Source organism: Vipera ursinii, assembly GCF_947247035.1.
Source record: "Vipera ursinii genome assembly, chromosome: Z".
Taxonomy (NCBI): domain Eukaryota; kingdom Metazoa; phylum Chordata; class Lepidosauria; order Squamata; family Viperidae; genus Vipera; species Vipera ursinii.
The window spans coordinates 13,840,559-13,862,989 of NC_139517.1; the positions used below are offsets into that span (position 1 = coordinate 13,840,559).

At 43.3% G+C, this 22,431-nt stretch overlaps 1 protein-coding gene across 1 annotated transcript; it reads left to right on the forward strand.

Annotated features, from left to right (window-relative positions):
• The first annotated feature begins 12 nt into the window (after window positions 1–12).
• KIF22 (kinesin family member 22) lies at window positions 13–22,116 on the forward strand. Its single transcript, XM_083376870.1, has 14 exons — window positions 13–47; window positions 949–1,205; window positions 5,094–5,221; window positions 5,353–5,501; window positions 7,803–8,243; window positions 9,343–9,496; window positions 10,622–10,696; window positions 13,862–13,982; window positions 14,147–14,318; window positions 15,566–15,683; window positions 15,771–15,844; window positions 18,206–18,406; window positions 19,805–19,864; window positions 22,050–22,116. Exons 2-14 carry the CDS (start codon window positions 955–957, stop codon window positions 22,083–22,085), a joined length of 1,980 nt encoding a protein of 659 aa, XP_083232996.1. The 5' UTR covers window positions 13–47; window positions 949–954; the 3' UTR covers window positions 22,086–22,116.
• The last annotated feature ends 315 nt before the right edge of the window (window positions 22,117–22,431 follow it).

The following is a 22,431-nucleotide window of genomic DNA, read 5'->3' on the forward strand; positions in this document are numbered from 1 at the left end:
TTGGGATCCGACTTTGCACGGGCTGAAGCGGTTTGGACTTGGTACAGGTGAGTGCAATGTGTGGAGGAGACACTTTTTTTTTGGAAACTGATATTTCGAAGTAAATCCCATTTTAAGTGCTTAGAAAGAAGTCCAAGTCCCATCAAAAGCCTCCTTGCAAAATAGGACTCCGACCCGACTTCAGAGAGGTTTTTGCATCCAAAAGCCAGCATTGCCGTGAGCTCACCGCCCCTACTTGTGCTAACATCGTGGCGTCATGCCGGCGCTAGTGTCACTGCAAGCACAACATAAGAGCCTTTGAGTTTCAACTTCAGGATCTGGCCTTCTAAAGAGCAGTCAGGGTTGATCTCCTCTAGGACTGACTGGTTTGATCGCCGTGCAGTCCAAGGGACTCGCAGGAGTCTTCTCCAGCACCGTAGTTCAAAGGCCTTAATTCTTTGGCGCTCAGCCTTTCTTATGGTGGAGCAGTGGGCTAATGCCTCCTTAAGTAACACCAGCTGCCTGCAATTAGTGCAGGTTCGCATCCCACCAGGCTCAAGGTTGACTCAGCCTTCCATCCTTCCGAGGTAGGTAAAATGAGGACCCAGATTGTTGGGGGCAATTAAGCTGACTTTGTAATAATGCCACTTGGGGGGGGGCGCGAAAGCCCTAATAATAAGCAGGCATATACATAGAATGAAGGCTACTGCTAAGCTTGTAAGCCGCCCTGAGTCTTCGGAGAAGGGCGGGATATAAATGGAATTAAAATAAATAAAATAAAATAAATTCCCATTTGCACTAGCGTTGCGGCATTGCGTGGGCACTAGCATCACCCGAGCGTCGGATGGGCGCTTGTGGCCCCATTTGCATCGTGGTGCCTCCCCCCCTAAGCCCTGGACCACCAACCCAGAAAGGTTGGTTTCCGCTGCGCTAATACATTTGTTCAATCGTGTATTTTTCCCCCCACAGGTATTCATGACAACTCATCAGCGATTAAGCCGGGCTGACTTCCGCCGCTCTGATAATGTCATGACAACTCATCAGCGATTAAGCCGGGCTGACTTCCGCCGCTCTGATAATGTCTCTGAGCAAGTACAGGTTTGTGTACGACTGCGCCCAGGTGTGGGGACAGGACAAGGTCAAGAAGCTCCATGTGTACGAGGTGTGGACTCCAATTCCTTGGAAATTCTCAACTGGAGAAATGAGATGAAGACTATGAAATACAAGTAAGTTGGGTAGGGGATTCAATAGATTTGAATGACTCTTAGTGTGCCTAATTTTCCACAGGATTGAACTATGCTGCAATGAGCAATGACAGATGCTTTTTCTTCTGGGTCATGCTACTTTTTATAATTAGTCTCATTGCATGCATGTACTATGGGAATGAACTGGGGGTTCATTGTATGGACAAGAGTCTGTTTGAGCTAGTGGTTAAAATACAAGGAGATGTTGAGTTTTAGTTCTGCCTTAGAAATTAAATCTGGTTGGGTGACTTTGGGTCATTCTCTCTCAGCTCAACCCATCTCCCAGGATTGTTGTGGGGAAAATAGAAGGAAGACATCCACACTCAAGGAGTATGCTCACTGCCTTGAGTTGTTTTTTTTTTTTAAAATAAAGCCAGGATATAAATAGTAAAATGCCAACAGTCTGTTGTGGTTCAAAGCTTCAGGAGAAAGGAGTCCAAGAGCCGCATAAGAACAGATACATGGTCGTGAGATATTTTGATACCGGTGGATATATGAAGACGGGTAATTTGGTACCTTTTGCTAAGGTCCAGCAAATATATCTAATTGCAAAGGAGTGTGGGAATTGTAAACAGGTCCTATATTTTTTTAAAAAAAAGTTATTAATTTTCCAGTTTTACATCCAAATATTTAGGAAGCAGTGTGGTGATTGGGTAATCAATAATCCCATAACAAGATCTTTCGAACACGTCTCAGGTTACATCATCAAAAATTCCCTCTCTATTTCCCTTGATTATTATATCACATTCAAATTAATACATTTCTAATTATAACTCGATCAGTTAAGACATTTATCAATGTATTTTTACTTATACATATCCTGTTTTTAAATTTTACCTGATTTCAATTACAGTGTTCCAATTTTAGCCTTTAATATCCACAGTATTTAGATTTCGGGTAACCCAAATTTCCCTTATTTCATTACAAAATAGTTGTCATATCTAAAATACACATATTGTTTACTTAAATGATGATGATGACCTATAAAGCTCTAAATGGCATGTGTCCGGATTATCTCAGGGAGCACCTGCTGCCAGCATCAATTTCCCATTGTCCTGTGCGCTCCCACAGGGAGGGCCTCCTTAGGGTACCGCCGGTCAGTGAGTGCCGGCGGGTGATCCCCAGGGGAAGGGCGTTCTCGGTGGGCGCGCCTGCCCTGTGGAACTCCGGACCGCCCCTGACCTTCTTTCGTTTCGCCGGGACCTAAAAGCTTGGTTATTTGATTTATCTGGCCTGGACTGAGGGGTTTTAATTTTTAAACTTTTAATTTTTAAACTTTGGGCTACTAATTTTTATTTAATTTTGTTTTAATTCTGTTTTAATGCTTATTTTGTCTCTTAACTTTGCCCTGTAAACCGCCCTGAGTCCTTCGGGAATAGGGCGGTATATAAAACTAAATAAATAAATACATTCTTACATTATTTCACAAGTATATTCTATTTCTCATCCTAGTACCTCATCACTTACTAATAAAGTATCCTTTATTGTCTCAATCCAACTTCCATATTATAATTCAAAACTATATTCTAATGGCTAATTTTCATTTCCCTTGTAAATCTAAGTCCTAAATATTAAATCAATATCTTTTAAAATCTCCTTAGCCCATTAAGTGAGATTTTAGGCTCTTCCATTATAAGTGGGGGGGAAAATCCCATTTTTTAAGTCTAACTCTAGCTTTCTTTTTGTGCCAAACAGGCTTCCATACCAGTGCCTTTAAATCCTCAGATGAATCTCCCTTCATTCCTACACATCTTATTTGAATCAAGGGAGACCATCCAGTTATCAATTTTTCAAAGGAACTGGCCCCTTTGTAATCATTGGATTGCTGCTCTAATAGTTCAAATCTCCATGTTTGGTTTAGAATATTTGTCGTCAGTTCAGTCTGGTCTTCTTCCGGTTTCATCTGGCTTGAGTAAGAAATCATGTCCAATATTGTGATTGTTGTTTGGTTGTCTAGGTTAGGTTCTCAATATGCTGTACTTGTTGGATCTTTAGCGTCCTCCATCTTAGTGTTGCTTTCTTCGGTTTCTGTTGCTTTTTGAATTGCAGATTTTTTTAGTTGAAATCAAGGTTTGGCTATCAAAGTTCTCAGTAGATTGTACTTTTTGTTCTTTAAAGTCCTCTTTGATATTAATTTCTTCCTCTTTTGTTGCTTTTTGGATTGTAAGTTCATCAGTTGAAATTTGGGCTTCATTTTGTAAATTTAAGGTGGCACCTTTGTCTTTCAATCCTGAATTCATTAGCTCAGTAGCTTCAAGGATTTTTTCAAGTATAAGTTTATAGTTAAGTTGTGGGTAGTATTCCTCCATTTCTATGGTGTTTACAGATAGTCCTTTAGTGGAGGCTATTTTTGATAAAAGTCAGTGAATGTCCACCTCCACTATTCCTAGAAGTTGTTTTAACCACCCAGCTGTTTCAAATTCTTATCTTTTTTAGATAGTACCAATGTTAGACACAAAAATAGTCACAAATTGATATCCACTCTGTTTGTATTACAAATAGAAAAGAAGTTTATTAGACTTCACAACAAAGTCTAAAAAGTAACGGTTTGCAAAATGTGGTGGATTCAGGAAGGCAAACAATGTAGCCAAACACTGAACCACACCCCAAATTCCAAAATCACATATTATTATACATCCTATCGCAATGCCCCATTCCCTCCCCCATGGCCCCATTGGCTTAGGCTTTGGAGTTTACAATCTATCAGAAGCGCCAAAACAGAATACATTATCTCTGCCCCTGTTTGCTTACATTATACTAATAAGATCCCTCCCCTACTATCCTGTTTCTAGAGGAGAGATGTCTCCCATCTTCTACACCTGCCAGGGGTACCAGGCACCAGAAGGTACTTAAAAACAATTCCTAGATGGTGATTCACACTGGGCCCCGTGGTAACTCCTGTTCTCCCCCTCCCTCCATTTGAGGCCTGTATTTTTCCCCATATACTCAAAGCATCTACTCAGGCAATTGATTATAAAATCATTATTATAAAATATAAAATATGATTACATGATAATACTAAAACCATATATGTTTTTATTTTTAAATTTCCTCGCTACTTCCAGTTATTTTCCACACCAAGGACAAATCTAGGCAATAAGCAGGTCTCACAAAGAAATTCACTTGCTATACCAGGCTTCACCACACGATGTCCCCAATAGCATGTATAGTTTTTTTCCAAACTCAAGTTAGGCTTTTATACAGTTTAAAAATTTTTTCCAACCTAACAAGTAGATAAGGTAATAGGTCCCCATAGAAATAGGAACTTTTTGGGACCCCAAATATCCAAAAGGTACAAGTCCAATTATTTAATTGTTTAGTTTAGTTGTTCTTTTCTTTTCAAAGCTTTATTTTCCCAAGGTAGGCAGACGCCGCCATGTTAAAAGGGGGGAAGAAATTTCAAGAGGCTTTTACAGGAAGATAGTTGGGATACAAGAAAGGTAAGGTAAGGTCTCACCCAATTCCTCTGTGGTGCTTTCGTTGTGCTTGGTGGTGATTTTGGCTTTCAGCTGGTATGGCTTAGTGATCGGCCATATTGATGGCCGATCTTTTCTCTGTCGGTCCAAAGGAGCTGTCTCAGATCAAACAGAAGGACTGCCGCCCTTCCACGATCTGTCGAGGATCCTCCTCACAGTCATCGCCCCTCCAGGGCAACTATTGATCCTTTTCAGGGTCTCCCAATGAAGGAAAACTAGGTGGCAGAGAGAGCGCTCTCCCCGAACGTCCGCCGGTGCAGCGATTGCCAACAGGTCCCATACTTTTTGTATCTGGATTTGCTGTCCCATTTCTCAAGACTGTTAAAGAAAAATTTCAGAGAAGCCAGTAAGCCTCTGTCCTGCATTCCTTTAACATCCATACGTTCTTCACCAGGTTTGATGCATTTTATGGTGAGGCAGCCACCCAACATGATGTCTACATGGGGTCAGTCAAGCCTGTCTTACACCATCTGTTGAAGGGGCAGAATGCCAGCGTATTGGCTTATGGACCAACTGGAGCAGGTGACTATAAGGCAGTGCTACAAAGAAACCAAATGACCCCAGAGGGGTTGGGGTCATCTGGGGGAAAGAACTGGGCTAAAAGGATATGATGATGCTATACCGTTCTCATCTTGTCTCCTGCCAAATCATAGGCAAGACATACACCATGTTGGGAAGTCCAGATTGCCCAGGTGTGATCCCTCGAGCGGTTCGAGATGTCTTGCAGATGACAAGGGATGCTTCAGAAGATAAATGCAAATACTCTGTCTCTATGTCCTATCTGGAAATCTATCAAGAAAAGGTAAAAATGCGTGGTTTACATAATTGTGCAAAGGGGAAATTGAGCCCGGTAAGTATAATGGCGCAGAATGGCAGGATTTTTCTGGGAAGAAGGGGATTTAAAGCATAATGGAAATAAAAAGCCAGATCTGTTGGAGAGAGCATGTCCAATTGATCATGGCAAATGATAGATGTGCATGTGAACTTTCTTTTTTTTCCCCCCCCCCATGCTGCTTTAGGATTTATCGCCGCTTTTAATGGAAAGTGTGTTGAATGTAAACATACTATTTGTTTACTGATTAGTATAGGAAGTTCTGGACAATCCTTTTTCTACTTTCATTCCAGGTTATTTGAACACATGATGGGGAGGGGGAACTAAAGCAAGAGGCAGTTGGAGTCAGAGCTCAGACTGAGTAGAGTTAGACATTGAGACACAATTTCTTATATGCCTCACATTTCCATTCTTTTCTGATAACTTTGCCAGTCCCTCTCTCTCCCAAGAAGTAAACTTAGGGATATTTCTTTATTTAGCATGCTTGTACATTGAGAGCAAGGGAGTCTACAATGTTATTACAGAGTAGTTTGACTGCCTAAGATTGCTCGTTTGTTTAGTTCATTATCCAGAGTGCACTGCAGGGAGCCAAGTAGCGCCACACTGAGTGGCTAACATAATAGATACCTCTTATCGAAAATCTCAGCTTAATCTCTTGAAGGGAGAGTTTGAAGTTACGTTAATTAAAGCAGACCAGTGTTGCTTAACCTCAGCAGCTTTAAGCTGTGTGGACTTCAGTTCCCAGAATTCCTCAGCCAACTTAAAAGTTGCTGAGGTTGAACAACACTGAAGTAGACCGTGAATCCTTAAGACAACAAGCTTGTCTACCTTGGCCTAGGAGATTGGCAGGTTGATTGGTGGTGCAACATTTGTCCCTCACTACCTCCTGCTCTTCCAACTCTTCTCTGATCACACACACACACACACACACAATATTCTACATGGCCCCTGGCTGGAATTATTTCAGTTCTAAAGATTGATGAAGAACTGAGGGATGATTATTGGGAAGGAACAGATGGCAAGGAACCACTTGCAAAGGAAAAGAAGAAAGCTAATAGCTACTGAGAGTATAAGAGGGGGAAAGATATGGACAATAGAGGACATGTGTAGGAGATGACCAGGTGGGGTTGAACACATTAATTTGGAGTCGCTATCATCCATAAGCTCTCCCCCTTGAAGTCCATTGATTCTTATCTGGCACCAATTGCCTTGACCGTTAATAGAGCAGATTCCTATGAATAGGTAGCAAAAAATAATCTCGTAGTGCTTTTGAATTCTCTCTGGGCTCCTGATTTCCTACGTCTCGACACACGTGAAGAAAAGACTGGAGAGGAAAAAAGGGGTGGGAATTTATAGTTCTCAGGATTCTGTTGGGCACCAGCTATCATCAGCCCAGCATTAGTGGCTAGTGCTGGAAGATGACAGCTCTCACGGAGACAAAAGCAATGCAACAGGGCGTGTTAAGGAGAAAAATGTTCTGTACCAGCCTACTACCGGCCCTGCAGAAAAGGCAGGGACAACCCCTTTACAAAACGGCAAGAGGCTGGAACTAAGCCTGCCAAATTTATTGACACAAAACAGAGCAAACCCAAAACACGAACAATGAAACGGGAGCTATATTTGCCTTCAGCAAACCAGCCCTCCCACACATTCCCCTTTTAAACAGTTCAAGGCGTGGCTTCTCTCTGCCTCCTTCCGAGGTGCCCCATTGCCTTCCTCTGTTTACTCCTGATTGACTTCCTCCTGTGTCGGGCGTCCTTGAACAGGGCCAGCTGTGGGTCATCTTCATCCCCGCTGTCAGGCTCACACAGCTGGGTCTGCGTCATAACCAGATGGGAGGGGCCTGGCTGAGGGCTCTGCAGAGCCTCAAAGCTATCCTCAGCAAGCTCTCCAACACCCCCCTCCTCCTCCTCTGAATCGTCCGACCCAACTGCCGAACCCACAGGCTGACCCTGAATCACAACAAAAAAAGCCTCTTATGCCTGAAGCAGAATAGGCAGGAAAAAGGCTCGTTTGACTGAAATTAGTCAATTTTTCTTGAAGAGAAAAACAAGAAACCAATGCAGAAATTGATTCAGGATCCTGTCATTGGAAAAACGAGATTTGAAACAGTTTTTTAAACAACTTAAAAATCAATGCCCAGATTACTCACCTTTGGGAAAAATGTGGTTGCTGGAATGTATTAGCTTATCTGGGGGAAAGCTAAACAAGGAGTGAGGGTTAAAATTCCGCATCCGCCATCCAAACTAGGGTTTTTCCTCCATTCCTCAGGTTTTGGACCTTCTTCAGCCCACCCTCCGAGACCTGCCCATCAGAGAGGATCGTAACCACAACATCCTGGTTCCAGACTTGACCCAGAAGGAGATTGCTAGCTTTGCAGACTTTGAAAGCCATTTCATACCGGCGAGCAAAAAACGAACGGTGGCATCGACTCAGCTGAACCAGCGCTCCAGCCGCAGTCACGCCGTGTTGCTGGTTCTGGTGAACCGGATCCAGGACTGGCCCACGTATGCTCACCAGACTGCGAAGCTGTGCCTTATCGACTTAGCCGGCTCCGAGGACAATCGAAGAACGGGCAACAAAGGCCTACGCCTGAAAGAGAGTGGGGCTATCAACAGCTCCCTCTTTGTGCTCAGCAAGGTGGTTGATGCCCTTAATCAGGGTTTGCCCCGAGTTCCTTATAGAGACAGCAAACTGACCCGCCTGTTGCAGGTAATTGGGATTCTCTCTTTCTCAAACCACCCCAGTGATGCCCTCGACATGATGTCCCATTGCCTGGAGGCGGTCCGGGTCTGGATGGGGAGGAACAGGCTTCGACTCAACCCTGACAAGACTGAGTGGCTGTTCGTGCCGGCATCCCGGGAAATTCCGATTATTCCATCTCTTGCCATGGGTGGTGAGCTATTACCCCCCGTAGATAGGGCGCGCAACTTGGGGGTCCTTCTAGATTCACAGCTCTCTTTGGAAGAGCATATTGGAGCTGTGACTAGGGGGGCCTTTGCCCAGGTTCGCCTGGTGCGCCAGTTGCGGCCCTATCTAGACCGGGATGCCTTGCGTACAGTCACTCATGCGCTCGTGACCTCTCGTCTAGACTACTGTAATGCTCTCTACATGGGGCTGCCCTTGAGGTCCACCCACAGACTTCAACTGGTGCAGAATGCAGCCGCGCGAGTTGTCTTCGGGGTTTCCCGATACTCCCATGTTACACCTTTGCTCCGCAAGCTGCATTGGTTACCGGTTGCTCTGCAGGTGAAGTTCAAGGTGTTAGTGATGACTTACAAAGCCCTTCATGGCATGGGTCCGGATTACCTACGGCAACACCTGCGGCCGGCGTCAACTTCCCTCCGTCCAGTGCGCTCCCACAGAGAGGGCCTCCTCAGGGTACCGCCGATCAAAGAATGCCGATTGGTGGCCCCCAGGGGCAGAGCGTTCTCTGTGGGCGCGCCAGACCTTTGGAACCGCTTACCGGTTGAGCTCCGGATGGCCCCCGACCTTCGCTCCTTCCGGCGCGATCTCAAAACCTTCTTTTTCGAACAAGCTGGCCTGGTCTGACGGGATGGGGTTGGGTTTTTATAAACAGTTTTAATTTTAATATGTATTAATTTTATGGGCATAATGGTTTAATGGCTTTTTAATTTTTGTATTCTGTTTTTATTATGTATTGCCCTGTTCATCGCCCTGAGTCCTTCGGGAGAAGGGCGGTATACAAATTAAATTATTATTATTATCTCTCCTCTCCCCCCCCCCCCCAACCGGGATGGGAAGGAGTTGGCATCAAGGACTGATATTTCCCCTGGAATCTCTCCTCTAGGACTCTCTGGGAGGCAGTGCCCACAGCTTGATTATTGCAAACATCGCTCCGGAGAAGAAGTATTACTTTGACACTCTCACAAGCCTCAACTTTGCTGCAAAGTCCAAACAAGTTGTGAATAAATCCTTCACCCAAGAAGCCCTGCCGCAAACTGGTAAGTCAGGAATTATGAGGTCTGGGCTTTGGAGGAAAGTTGGGAATTCTGGAAGCCACCAAGCAACGAAAAGGCTGCTCTGTAGCCTTCAGCACTTGAAGCTTCCACGATTAGATTAAAGGGGGAAATATCGGTGTGAATTGCTCTACCCAGAAAGGCTAGGCAAGTGGTGGGAGCGCGGGGGAGCCAGACCTTTTCATCATGGCACCTACATTCCGGAACACTTTTTCCCAAAGTCTAGACCAGCCATGCTGGCTGGGGAATTCTGGGAGCTGAAGTCCACATATCTTCAAGTTGCCAAGTTTGAGAAATAGCGGTTTACACCAGGGCTTTTCAACCTTTTCACCCATTGTACCACTTTTAAGATATGGCAACATCCGAGTACCACCAGTCGCCTAGCAAGGGGTCAAAAATTTGATAACCCCCCCCCCAAAAAGAGAAAAAAGTCACGAAGTACAGGTAGTCCTCGACTTAACAACAGTTCGCTTAGTGACTTTTCAAAGTTACAATGGCACTGAAAAAAGTGCCCCCCAAGCCACAGCCAAGCAAGACGCCTGCCTGCCTGGCGGCGCTCTTCCTCCTGTCCGAGGTTTTCATTGTTGTGAGCATTTATGTTGAGGATAGGCAGTGGGCTAGGGGTGGGATGCTGTTTGATTTTTATTCCCGTCTGCTGGTTTTGGTCACTTCACATGACCCTGGGACACTGTGACCGTCATAACCAACATTCCAGCTGATCGGATCTTCTTCTGGACTCAGAAGCACCAGGATCAGCACCGAGCTCCAGCTGCAGCCTGGTGCTGATCCTGGCGCTTCCGCTGAGCCCTGACAGCCCCGAAGAAGCGCTGATCCTGATACTTCCGCTCAGCCCTGACAGCCTTGCAGCTCCAGCCGTCTTTCGCTCAGGCTTGTGCGGTGCTGCCACTGGTTCAGCTCATTCCCCTCCCCCGCTACCACTTTTCTAGGACGGTTGCGTACCACCTGCTAGGTGCCAATGTACCACAGGTGGTACCCGTACCACTGGTCAAAAAGCCCTGGTTTACACCAAGTCTTAATGTAGTAAAGAAGAAAGTGTTTCAAAAGGTTTGGGGGCAAAAAAAATAATCAAATCTAAACCTGCCTATATAGGTAATAGGAAACCAGCAAACCCTGGGAAAAGTGAAACTCTGAGCAACCAACCAGAAGCAGGAAGTTCTCTCTCAGGTAAGTTCATGAAAGGGGAGGAGGGCTGACCTCATTATACCTTCCATTTTGGGGAGGTGAGATCTTTCTTCAGTCTTGGAATTAACACTCTAGAGTAGCATTTCTCAGTTGGAATTTTGAGAGGTTACTAGGAGTTCTGCCTGAGGTTGTAATTGAAGAAGAATAAATAAATCTTTTTTAAAAACTTCATACACAATGCAATGTTAGCAATCACCGTGGTGGGATGCTTTCACACCGCATTCGGCTTCTGGCCTGCTGATTTGCTGTTGTTGTTGTTGTAAATGCTGTAAAACATGGACCGTGTGTGGGTTAGGAGCATATTTGCATTGTTAAGTTTTCACATTTCATATTTTCTGGTGATGTTTATGCCATGGTTCCCTGAGATCGGGAAATTATTTCAAAGATTTCTCTTTGAAATAATCATCTTTATTATTCCTAATGTCTTAATCTGTGTTGTGTAGATTCCTACCTGAAAGATGGGAGTAAGTTAAAATCTCTGGGATCTCTGAAATTTATTTTTCCTGTTATCTTCATTTCTCAAATAACATTAAGCTACATAATAAAGGTGTATCTAATCTTTTTCTGAACATTCTGACAAGGAGGCCATCCTATACCACGTATTGCACTTTGCTAGCTGCAGAACGGCAAGAAAATCGGAGTTCCACTTGCTTCTTCCTGAGTAAAGACTGGGATTTTCCATATAAAGAGTTGGTGGGGAATTAAGGGGCCAACCTACCAAATTATAGTTTCAGGCATCAAGTAAAATATTGTCTGATTTTTTTTCCTTCTGTGACCGGAGAAATATCCTTAGAAATTTTCTAAATCATGGAAAGAAAGGTCCTTCCAAAACGTGACAGATGAAGGCCATATTCCAAGCTCTTATTTGTTACCCGCTGCAGTCAAAACAATTCTTTCCTGATAACAAAAGAGTTATTAGTTCCATTTGTTAAGGACTCTGTGAAAAGGGGGGGCTCAGATGACCCTGCTTTAATTTGAGGGTTCTTTGATATTCTCTGAGCTTGCTTGCTTGCAGACATTTCATTATCCAAACTAGGTAGCATCATCCGTGCTAGTAAGAAGTGTAGTTTGCTGTCAGTTTATATTCTAGCGTGGCTTGCCATGTCAGTGTTGGTGGGGGCGAACTAAGAGATTTTTTGGTTGTGCTGTTTACTGTTGGCTCTTTGGCAGTTTCTCGACTGGCGTATTGCTTATTTGATTGCTGGCCTGAAGTTAACCTTGGAGTTAATCTATGGCAGGGGTGTCAAACTCAATTTCATTGAGGGCCGCATCAGCATTGCGGTTGCCCTCAAGGGGCTGGGTGGGTGTGGCCTGGGTGGGCGTGGCTGCCTGGGTGGGTGTGGCCAGAGTGCATATGGCCTACTGGGTGGGCGTGGCCAGCTCTACATCGTTGGCATCAAGGGTGCCTATGGGGGCCTGGCCAGGAGTGGGACAGATCTGAGGGTCTCTGGCAGAAGGAGGGTCTCTGGCCAAGGCAGTGGGGGCCGTTCCCTCACTGTTTCCAGGATGGCTTCGCGGGCCACATGAAACCACTTCGCGGGCCGGATCTGGCCCCCAGGCCTTGTGTTTGACATGTCTGATCTATGGTGATCTGGGGGCTGACTGCTGGTGGAGAGCTGCTTGGCATTTTTTTCTTTCTTTTTGGGCGGGTGATAGCCTCTTTTGCAAGTACGCGCACACCCGGCTGGCCACTCACCCGGCCCAGTTGTGATTAGGCCACAGCCCAGTAATGAGTGAGCCATGCCCCACAGGTTGGGGACCCCTGCTATAAGCCAAGGTGCTTGTGGGACAACACTGATAGTCCTCAATGTACGACCACAACTGAGCCCAAAATTTCTGTTGCTCAGTGAGACCATTGTTAAGTGAATTTTGCCCCATTTTACAACCTTTCCTGTGACGGTTGTTAAGTGCTGTTAATTAAATCACTGCAGTTGTGGACTTAGTAACACGGTTGTCAAGTGGCTTCCCCATTGACTTGGCTTGTCAGAAGGTTGCCAAATGAATCAGTTGCCAAGTGTCTGAATTTTGATCCTGCCACCACGGGGATTTTGTGACGGTTGTCAGAAATAGTCATAAGCCATTTTTTTCCACTGCAGTTGTAAGTTGGTACAATCATTAAATGGACTCCCAAAGATGCTTTTTAAGGAGGCAACTGGACTTCCTTGTTTGACGGAGAATCTTCATAGACACTAAATGAATCGTTAAGTCGAGGACTACCTGTGGAATATTATATCGGAGACTACAGCTGAGAACACTTTCCTGGCAAATTTTCCATCCTACCTGATCTCATAGCTTCGTAGCAACACACAATAATAATACTAATACTAATACTACTACTACTACTACTACTAATAATAATAATGGGATGTTGTCTTTTACAAATTCAGTTGGTTGGCCTATTTTAATGCTCTTTTTATTTTGACACATGATGGAATGATTTTGAATAATACACATCGTGAAGGGCAAAATCATAATGTAAGAGACAAGGTTTCTTTTCCTAAAAGCTGCCAATGGAGTTGGACAATAGGGAAGAGACGGGTTTTGAGAATTTTATTTCTATATACTTCTCTATCAGATAAACAAAGGGCTTTGTTCTGGCGATGGACCGAGTCACAAGCCAGCCAGTTTTAGCCAACAGAATTGTATGAAGCAAGCCTACCTGACTAGTTTTGTGGACCAGCCTATCACGCAATGGCAGGAACTGAATTGACTGAATACAGTTAATGACCTCAACTTATGGCCACCGTTGAGCCCAAAATGTCTGTTGCTAAGTGAGGGTCCTTGAGGTTTTTGCCCCATTTTACAACCTTTCCTGCCACGGTTGTTAAGTGAATCGCTGCAGTGGTGAAGTTAGAAACATGATTGTTAAGTGAATCTGGTTTCCCCGTTGACTTTGCTTGTCAAAAGGTGTTCACATAACTTTGGGATATTGTGGCCGTCATAAATATGAACCAGTTGCCAAGTGTCCAGATTTCAATCCCAGGACCGTGAGGATTGCTGCGACAGTCATGAGTGTGAAAAACAGTCGTGGGTCATTTTTTTGTGTGTGCAACTGTAACTTTTGAGCAGCCACCGAACGAATGGTTGCAAGTCTTATCCGTAAACCGTGACTGTTGGGCAAAGACAGCTGATCCTCTTTTTCCACAGATGCCAAGAGGCCTTGTCCAGGCTTCAGAGATGCAGGCCCTGAGGCCAAGAGACCTTTCCTACAAGAAGAACCTTTCCTACAAGAAGAACAGCCAGGGCCACCTGAACTGAAGCCGCTCAGGTGAGTCACCAGGTATTTGGTAGCTTTGGGTGCAGTCCAGTTCTTTCATGCCACAGAGCCAAGCCACCTGCCGAATGCTGGACGCAGGAGGGATTGTTGCTCTGGCTGGCGTGTTGGAGGAGCGAGACGGGATCTGACATGGGGCGGGCCTTTTTCTGTACTAGTGGTTTGCTGCCTCTTGAGAATCTCAGCCCCACTTTGGCTGAACGATTGCTACGATTGGAGGCCCTAGAGAAAGAACAAGCTGGGAGCCAGATGTTACCTCTCCTTAACACACCACGCAGGGAACGGCTGAACGTCCTGAAACTCCTGCATGAGACACGCCGTGAGATGAAGGTCTGTCTTTTGTGATGTGACGTGACTTAAGTACAGTGGTACCTTGGTACTCGACTGCTTTGAAACTCATCGGATTTGGTACTCGGCACACAAGCCAGAACATGTCGATATCGGTTGCCTTGTGACTCAGCTATATTATTCCTTATGGGAAAAATCTGATTGGTACTCATCGCGCCTCCTGGAACCAATGAACGATGAATACCAAGGTACCACTGTAATAGGAATGCAATATTTAGTTGGATGCTCAGATTAATTGATTTTTTTTAAAAAAAAATGGTCCTCATTAACCAGTCAGATTTTTAGAAGAAGGCTGGGTCTTTCTCTAGTCTTTTAAAATAAAATTCACCCATACTGAAAACTGAGCAGAGTTTAACCCATTCTTTAAACCAAGGTACTTGTTTTCTGTTTGATGCAGATAGGAATATTTCTGCTGAGTTGAAGCTTTTTAAAAGAAGTGTGTGTGTTGTCTTCAAAGCCTGTGTGCGAATCACAAATGGATGCATTTGACTGAAAAAGATGACACCCTAAGCATTTCCTCTGATAATTGTTCTTTTCTCTCTTTTGCCCTCCTCACTTTTTTTTAATTCAGAGTTGTGGGAATGGTAGATGTTAGACTTCAAAGAGGTTTTAAAAAAACCCACTGATTAATATTCTGATTTCTGCTGTGCTGATCCTGTCCAGTTCATGCATTCAGAAAAAGTAACCGCATGGTACTATTCATGTTCACAATAAGCAATAGAGGAGAGAAGCACTTACAACAGGGGTGTCGGGATGTGTCGCGACATATCGCGACTTTTCTTCCGTTGCCGGCAATGAGGTGGGCGTGGTTTCGGCATGACGCGTGCAGCCCACGGGCCGGCAGTTTGACACCCCTGACTTAAAAGCAAAAGATTGATAAGAGTGGAGACTTGGAGGAAGGGCAAAATGGAGGCCAACGAACCAGTGATCCATGGCCCCAGTTCCATTTGAATGGAACGGTGAAGAGAGAAATTAAAAAGGGAGGGATTTGGACGGAGCAGGTAGCCCCAACCTCATGGCAGATGCTGTTAGGTAAATTCAGTGCCACTTGTGCGTTGAAGGGAGAGAGGTTCATAGCAATAGAGGCGATGACTGACTGCCGTAAGATCACGGTTGAACTATTAGTTCAATAGCAGTCTTTTCTTTTCCACAAAGAAATCATGCAATGTTCTTCCTTTTCCCCACCTGCTCCTTAAATTAGCCCTTATTTTACCCCCTGCTTCTTCCAGAGAGTTAAAGAAAAGCAGTTAGAAATGGAAGCCGAGACGCTGAAGAACAAAGAAGTTGCGCTTTCCCCCCGAGCTGCAAAACCCCGAAAACAGGCCAGGGTACTGCCCCTCCAACAAGGTGAGAAGGTTGGGGAGGCTTTCGAAGTCAGACTTTCCTTATTCTCCTGTGTTGCAAGATCCCAATTTGCTTTCTTTTCCTCTCCAGTGCAAACACCTGTCAAGAGTCAACAAGAGGAAGGTGTTACTAAGAAACAGAAGACCAGAGGCCGAAAGAAGAAGGTGGGTAAATCAATTTTGGCTCCCTTTTGATGAAGAACAGGAAGGGTGGCAGAATTTTCCCTCTAGCCGATTTGCCACATGTATGTATCACAGTTTTAAAGGCAACTCAACAAACATCCCTGGGAAAGAGCCATTTCAGACCGTCAATTGGAAGCCTACGTCCTCCAGATGTTTTGTTAGCTGCTAGCATCCTAAGCCATATTGTGACCAGCCAATAGCAACTGAGGGTGCAGCCATTTTTGGAGGACCCTTAGGGAGAACTGGGATAGGGGACCTTATTGGTTCATGAAAATTACTACCCAGGTTTGAGGGCCTTCTCACCTTCCCTGTGCAAATTGGGGGTTGAATCTTGGAAACCAGGCAACAAATACTGTAGTAGCTCCAAGTATGAGAGACTTTGGCTTTGATGCCTTAGTGCAGGACGGCCTTGTGCTCTTTTCTGAGGTACATTCACGCACTTTAGACAATTGGTTAAGGAGAAGGAAAGACTGTAAGATTGGTAATGCATACTAATAATGTCCTCGCTCTTAATTAACAGGACTGTACACTGTGATCCAAGAAACTGCAGAATAATTGTTAATAGTGTGGGGGCACGTGTCATTTTAAATTAAAATTTTGCAGAGTATGATTCACACTAGGTGCTGATTATCTGAATCGTAGTTAACTATGCCACACTTGGCTGGGGGTGTGTGTCATAAACACAGTAAGCAAAAACCTATGATTTATGGCTTACACTAAGACAGAAGGAGATAATTTTAAAAAATGGATTAGACGGTCTATAAGGAGGAGGCAGTGGAACCAATCAGACACTGCAATTTAGGTTTGTGGTCGGTGGAAAGAGTAGAAAACTTGCTGTTTCTAATATCTGCACCGACCATATGCTTCAAAACTAGATCTGATTGGTTCTGCTACCTGCTACTCACACTCTGGGGAACAATTTCATTTGGAAACTGTCCAGCAGCTTTAACAGCGTAGGATGGCCAGCAGGAAGAGAGAACGGTAGATGTTTTGGCCCTAGAGACATGGATTTCCTAGAAAATTTGGCCAACGAGTATGATTCAATTAGCATATTTGTCTTATTAGTCATAGTCTTCACAGGTATTAGGGCCAAATCGTTTGACGTCCCGGGGGCGGGGTGGAGGAATCAAATGTAGCTGCTTTATCAAATTTGAACATTAAATATACAGAACATCACAAATATTTTTATTTAAAATTTGAAAAGACCATTGGGCAATAAGGAATGCAAAAATAGTAGCAGTGTAGTTTTGCTTTCTCGTAGTCGCTGTTGTTGTTTTAAGATGAACCACTGCAAAGCATTCTGTTTTGAATTTGCCAAACATTCCCAGACTAAAATATTTTCCACAGGAAAAAAAATTACCCTACATCCTTAGCATTGTTACTACCGTCACTAAATAAAAGCAGGTCATGGGGGAGGTAGTCAGGGCAATGGACAAGCAGCCCTGAGAAATAGCTTTGTCCAGAGACTTCTCAAACCTGGTAGTGCTTCTGCGTCTTGTCATATACTATAGCTTCAGTGTATAGGGAACTACTAGGCAGACGAATTAAGGGCCGGTCAATAACTCACCAAAACATTGAAGGCCAATAGATACCTAACAGTGGTGAGGAAAGCATATTTTGGGAGGAATGAGATCGTGTTAGCAAGATAGAAACTTAGAATGTGTCTTAGTTAAGGCAAACTTGAAATCCTCTTTGCAGTATGCTTTATCAAAACTGGTACGAGCTACATGAACATAACTGATACGTTTCTTTTCATTAAGGCAATAACTCTTGAGGCTAATTACAGTGGAGGGGGAAGTAATTTGAGGGTTTGCCAATTATGAATATTTATGCATCATCTGTTACCCCTGCATGGGTAATAGTATGCACCTGGACTTATTTTTTCTCCTCCTTTCCTGAAATGTATATATATATGCATCCTTTTGTCTGTAGGAGCCCCTTTGTCAGGCGCTTCCCAAACCCATTATTTTCTGGAGGGAATTACTCCAGCACCCACAGAATAAACAATTACTTCGTCAGCCTTATTGCTTTTGATTCCACAGTGTATTGTGATGTAGGCAAATTGATTGGACCAGTGGATAACAGGTCTTTTGGGGAAAAGCTCCGAGCAGATCTCGTAGCTTAGACCAGGGGTCTGCAACCTTTACAACTTTTAAGACTTGTGGAATTCTGGGAGTTGAAGGCCACAAGGTTGCAGACCCCTGGCTTAGACAATCATTTCTTTGCCATGATTCTTGTCTATATTAATAGGAGGTGGGAGTTGATAAACGGCTATGTAAGAGGGGTTTGGTTTTTAAAAAGCAGCCTCATCAGTCACTCTCTGTTTCCACGTTTGTTTTTCAGATTTTAGACGACTCTGAAAACAAGGCTCCCCTTGACTTTGAGATGACAATCCATCCAGATCAGCTGGCTCATAGCAAAGCTAATATTCTGTCCCTCATGAACTCAGGTTCCGTGAAAGATCTTATGGGCCTGCACCTCATTGGCAAGAAAAAGGCACAGCTCATTGTGAGCTGGAGAGAAAATCATGGATCTTTTGAGAAGGTGAGTGGTCTCAAGAGGGCAGAGTTTACTTGGGGACATATTGCTGACCCCATAATTTCTCACACCTAGACAAGCAACTCTTTTTATCATCTGAGCGCCACACTTTTTTAAGTAATAACAATCCGATTCCATTAATCATGTATTGCAGCCGTTGCGTGCCAGCTTTCTTTCTTTGGGGCTTGGGGAATCATAAAGGTGACACCTGCTTATGTCTGTGATGCCCAACAGAGCTATTGTTTGTAGTTAGACTGTTGTAAATTGTTCCAAAAATTTAGACAATCCAAAGTCCTCATGGTATTGTACTTTGTGCCCCAATAATAATAGTACCACTGTTGGTTTCTTTCAAATGTTTGCAATCTTCATTTGCAAATAAGCAACCTGTCTCCAGCACTGTTAGTTTTTAAGAAGAGACAGCCATTTGTCTGAAATGGTCTAGGGTTTCCTGCCTGAGCAGGGGGTTGGACTAGATGACTTCCAAGATCCCTTCCAACATTATTATTGTTGTTGTTGTTGTTGTTATTATTATTATTATTATTATTATTATTATTATTATTATTATTATTATTATTAAATCTGAGTGTTTTGTAATCCTTCCCAATTCCACCATCATCACCACCATTACCTCCTCCTCCTCCTCGCCTTTGAAAACCATCAAGGGCATGGAAGTGTTGCACCGAAGATAGGTGATATAAATGTTAACCTCTAGTATAATTTATATCCTTTTATTGACATTGCACTACAACAAGCCAAAACAGTTTTGCCACCACAACCCGACCATTTTGCTACCAGAACTTGATTATTTTGGTGGCACTATACAGGCGGTCCTTGACTTGCAACCATTCATTTAGTGACTGCTTGAAGTTAGAATGGCATTTTAAAAATGACTTATCACAGGTTTTCACCCTTACAACGGTGGCAGCATCCTTATGGTCATGTGATCAAAATTTGGGCACTTGGCAATTGGCATGTATTGATAATCACACTGTCCCGGGGCCACGTGATCACCATTTGTAAACTTCCCCGCTGGCTTCCAACAAGCAAAGTCAATGGGGGGAAGCCAGATTCATTTAACAGCTTCATGGTTCTCTCAACAACTGCAGTGATTTGCTTAACAACTCTGGCAAAATAATAATAATAATAATAATAATAATAATAATAATAATAATAATTGTAAAATGAGGCAAAACTCATTTCTCAGGGAGAAGGGCGGTATATAAATGTTATTAAATTAAATTAAATTAATTTCATGATAGAAAAATTGGGCTCAATTGAGGTCTACTGTATTAGGGAGAGTTCTGAGGATCATAGTTCATAAGGCTGTGGATTGCCCAGTGCTGTTCGAAATGATGGGCTATAGTAGCTTACTGTATCGTGGTTTTGGTTTTTTTCTTTTTATAGGTACAGGATCTTGAGAAAATTCCTGGTATTACAGCTAAACAAGTAGACTCTTTTATGGAGGTATGCATTTAGCCAAGTTTCTACTCAGTTCAGAGAGAAAGATTGTCTAAATTATGTGATTTCATTGGATCAGAATTCCAACTGGCGGTGTGGCTGGCGGCAGGGAATGATGGAAGTTGTCACTCAATAGCTGGAAATTCACCTTTGTGTGTTGTGGGGCGGGGCTGAAAATAGGATATCAAATATGTAAACATTCTGTTCTATTACAGAATCCCAATACTAATCCAGCATCTACATTTATGAGTTAAAAGTTTAAAAAATTTAGCACCAAAAAAAAAAGGTAATCAGTGGTACCAAATGACTACAAATAAGTATATAGGTTTTTTTTACTCAAAGCCAGAAAAGTTGCTAGCTTCATAATTCATTAAGAAAAATAATAATTTTACTTTTTAATGAGAAGTGATCTAGCACTTCAAAGGATAAATGCTATGGACTCTCCTGTGTTTCCTTTTTACTAAAAGCAGAGTTCGACTTGCTTACTAGCAACGGAGGGGAGACTTAAGTGATTTATTCTTACTCCACCTTCCTAGATAGAATTCCTTGCCACTTATAGTGACTAGGTTAATAATGAAACATATTTTTAATTAAGGTAGAGTTTCTGAGTGCTGTATTAATGGCTTGATACTACAGTGGCTGAATTTACATGTTCTAATAAGGCATAATTCCCAGTTTAGCATTTGATGGATTATGAAACTATTATGTGCTGAATTACTGAAGACATTTCATTCCCCTTGGTTGCTCACTTTAGAAAACCGGGAATCTAAATTTAGCATAGCTTTCCATTATATTTCAACATAAAACATAGTTAACTCAAGGAGAAATTAGATGCTAGAGTAAAACCAAGCCTCCAAGCTATACACACACAGCTTGGAGGTGGAGAATATGCAAGAAAATGATGATATGGTCAAAATACTCACTTGCCTAATAATTGTGCACACAGTGTACAAATGCTGGCTTATTTCGGATTGTCCCGGGTTTGCAAGCAATGGAGGCTATGTTTGATGTAGCAGTTTTATTTAACTTACATTAAAAAGGGAATAAAGGATAAAAACAAAATAAAAAAGGAACAGGGCACAAAAAGAGAGACAATTGTGTACCCAGAATTGGTCATGCTTAGAGCAGAGCTGGTGAAATTAATTAAACCTGTTAGTCATTACTAATTTGATCCATTGATGGATTTATTCTCAAAGTAGAAGCATCTGGATCCAGACTATGGTAGGAAAGCTTCCATGAGAAATGATAGGTTAAGGGAGAATGGTTTTTTTTTATCTGTCCCTGTTTTATATACATAATTTTTATTAATCTTATCAAAATATATAAATGAAAACAATGGGAAAGGGAGGGGGAAGAGAGAAATATAGGAGAATGGAGGAAAAGGCATTAGCTTCTGACTCTTCATTGCAATAGAATAATAACATTACAGCTCCAACTTACAGTTTTGCATAATTAATAGCCATTTCTATAACAGCAAACTTATCTAATCAGCAAAAGCTGAAGACAAAGTTTTTATTTTATTTTTCCTTTCAAGCACAAATCCAGAAGCGGAGGTTTTGCGTAAGTGCTTTTTCAAAAGGCACCTGGACTTTTCTTTTTCCATGAGAAGACGTTTTGCTTCTCATCCAAGAAGCTTCTTCAGTTCTAGCTGAATGGTAGAGAATTCACCACCACTGAATTCTCTTTTGAAAAAGCACTTTTGGGTTGCTAAACCAAGTTTTCATCATAGAGGTAATCGGGCAATCCCTACTGATGGAATAGTTCAGATAGTACAGACATGTCAAACACAAGGCCCGGGGGCCGGATGCGGCCCGTGAAGTGGTTTCATGTGGCCCACGAAGCCATCCTGGAAAAAGTGAGGGAACGGCTCCCACTGCCTTGGCCCTGGCCCAGAGACCCTCCTTCTGCCAGAGACCCTCAGATCTGTCCCACTCCTGCCCAGGCCCGCATAGGCACCCTTGATGCGAACGATGTAGAGCTAGCCACGCCCACCCAGTAGGCCACACACACTCTAGCCATGCCCACCCAGTAGGCCACGCCCACCCTGGCCATACCCACCCAGCCCCCTGAGGGCAACCGCAATGCTGATGTGGCCCTCAATGAAATTGAGTTTGACACCCCTGAGATGATAGCTATATTCTGTATCTGTGATCAATAAAGGTTTAACATTGCTTTTTTTCCAATTGTGCAGGCAAATATCATCAAATGTCTTCGAAAACTTCAGTAACTGGACTGGCACTGAAACAGCATCCCCCATACCACGCTTTTTTAATTAACATTGCTCGTGTGTTCGTTTTTATTTAACTAATACAGGTACTCACCCTTCCATCCTTCAGAGGTCAATGAAACGAGGATCCAGATTGTTGGGGGGAACAGGCTGACTCTAAACCGCTTAGAGAAGGCTGTATAGCATTGTGAGTCTATTGGTATTGCTATATTAGATGTTAAAATCTCAGAACAGTATTTTTAATGATTACATTTCTCATCCTTGGCCCTTCACTGTAAACAATCCAGCATTCACAACTATCAAGGCATCAACGTAAAGAAGATGGGAGCATTTTTAGTGGGCAATA

Excerpts from the sequence above, each read along its gene's own strand:
- KIF22 (XM_083376870.1), top strand. The coding sequence starts at position 955 with ATGACAACTCATCAGCGATTAAGCCGGGCTGACTTCCGCCGCTCTGAT. Across the intron at positions 8,244-9,342 it reads AACTGACCCGCCTGTTGCAG|GACTCTCTGGGAGGCAGTGC; the intron begins GTAATTGGGATT and ends TCTCTCCTCTAG. Across the intron at positions 15,845-18,205 it reads CCAGAGGCCGAAAGAAGAAG|ATTTTAGACGACTCTGAAAA; the intron begins GTGGGTAAATCA and ends TTTGTTTTTCAG.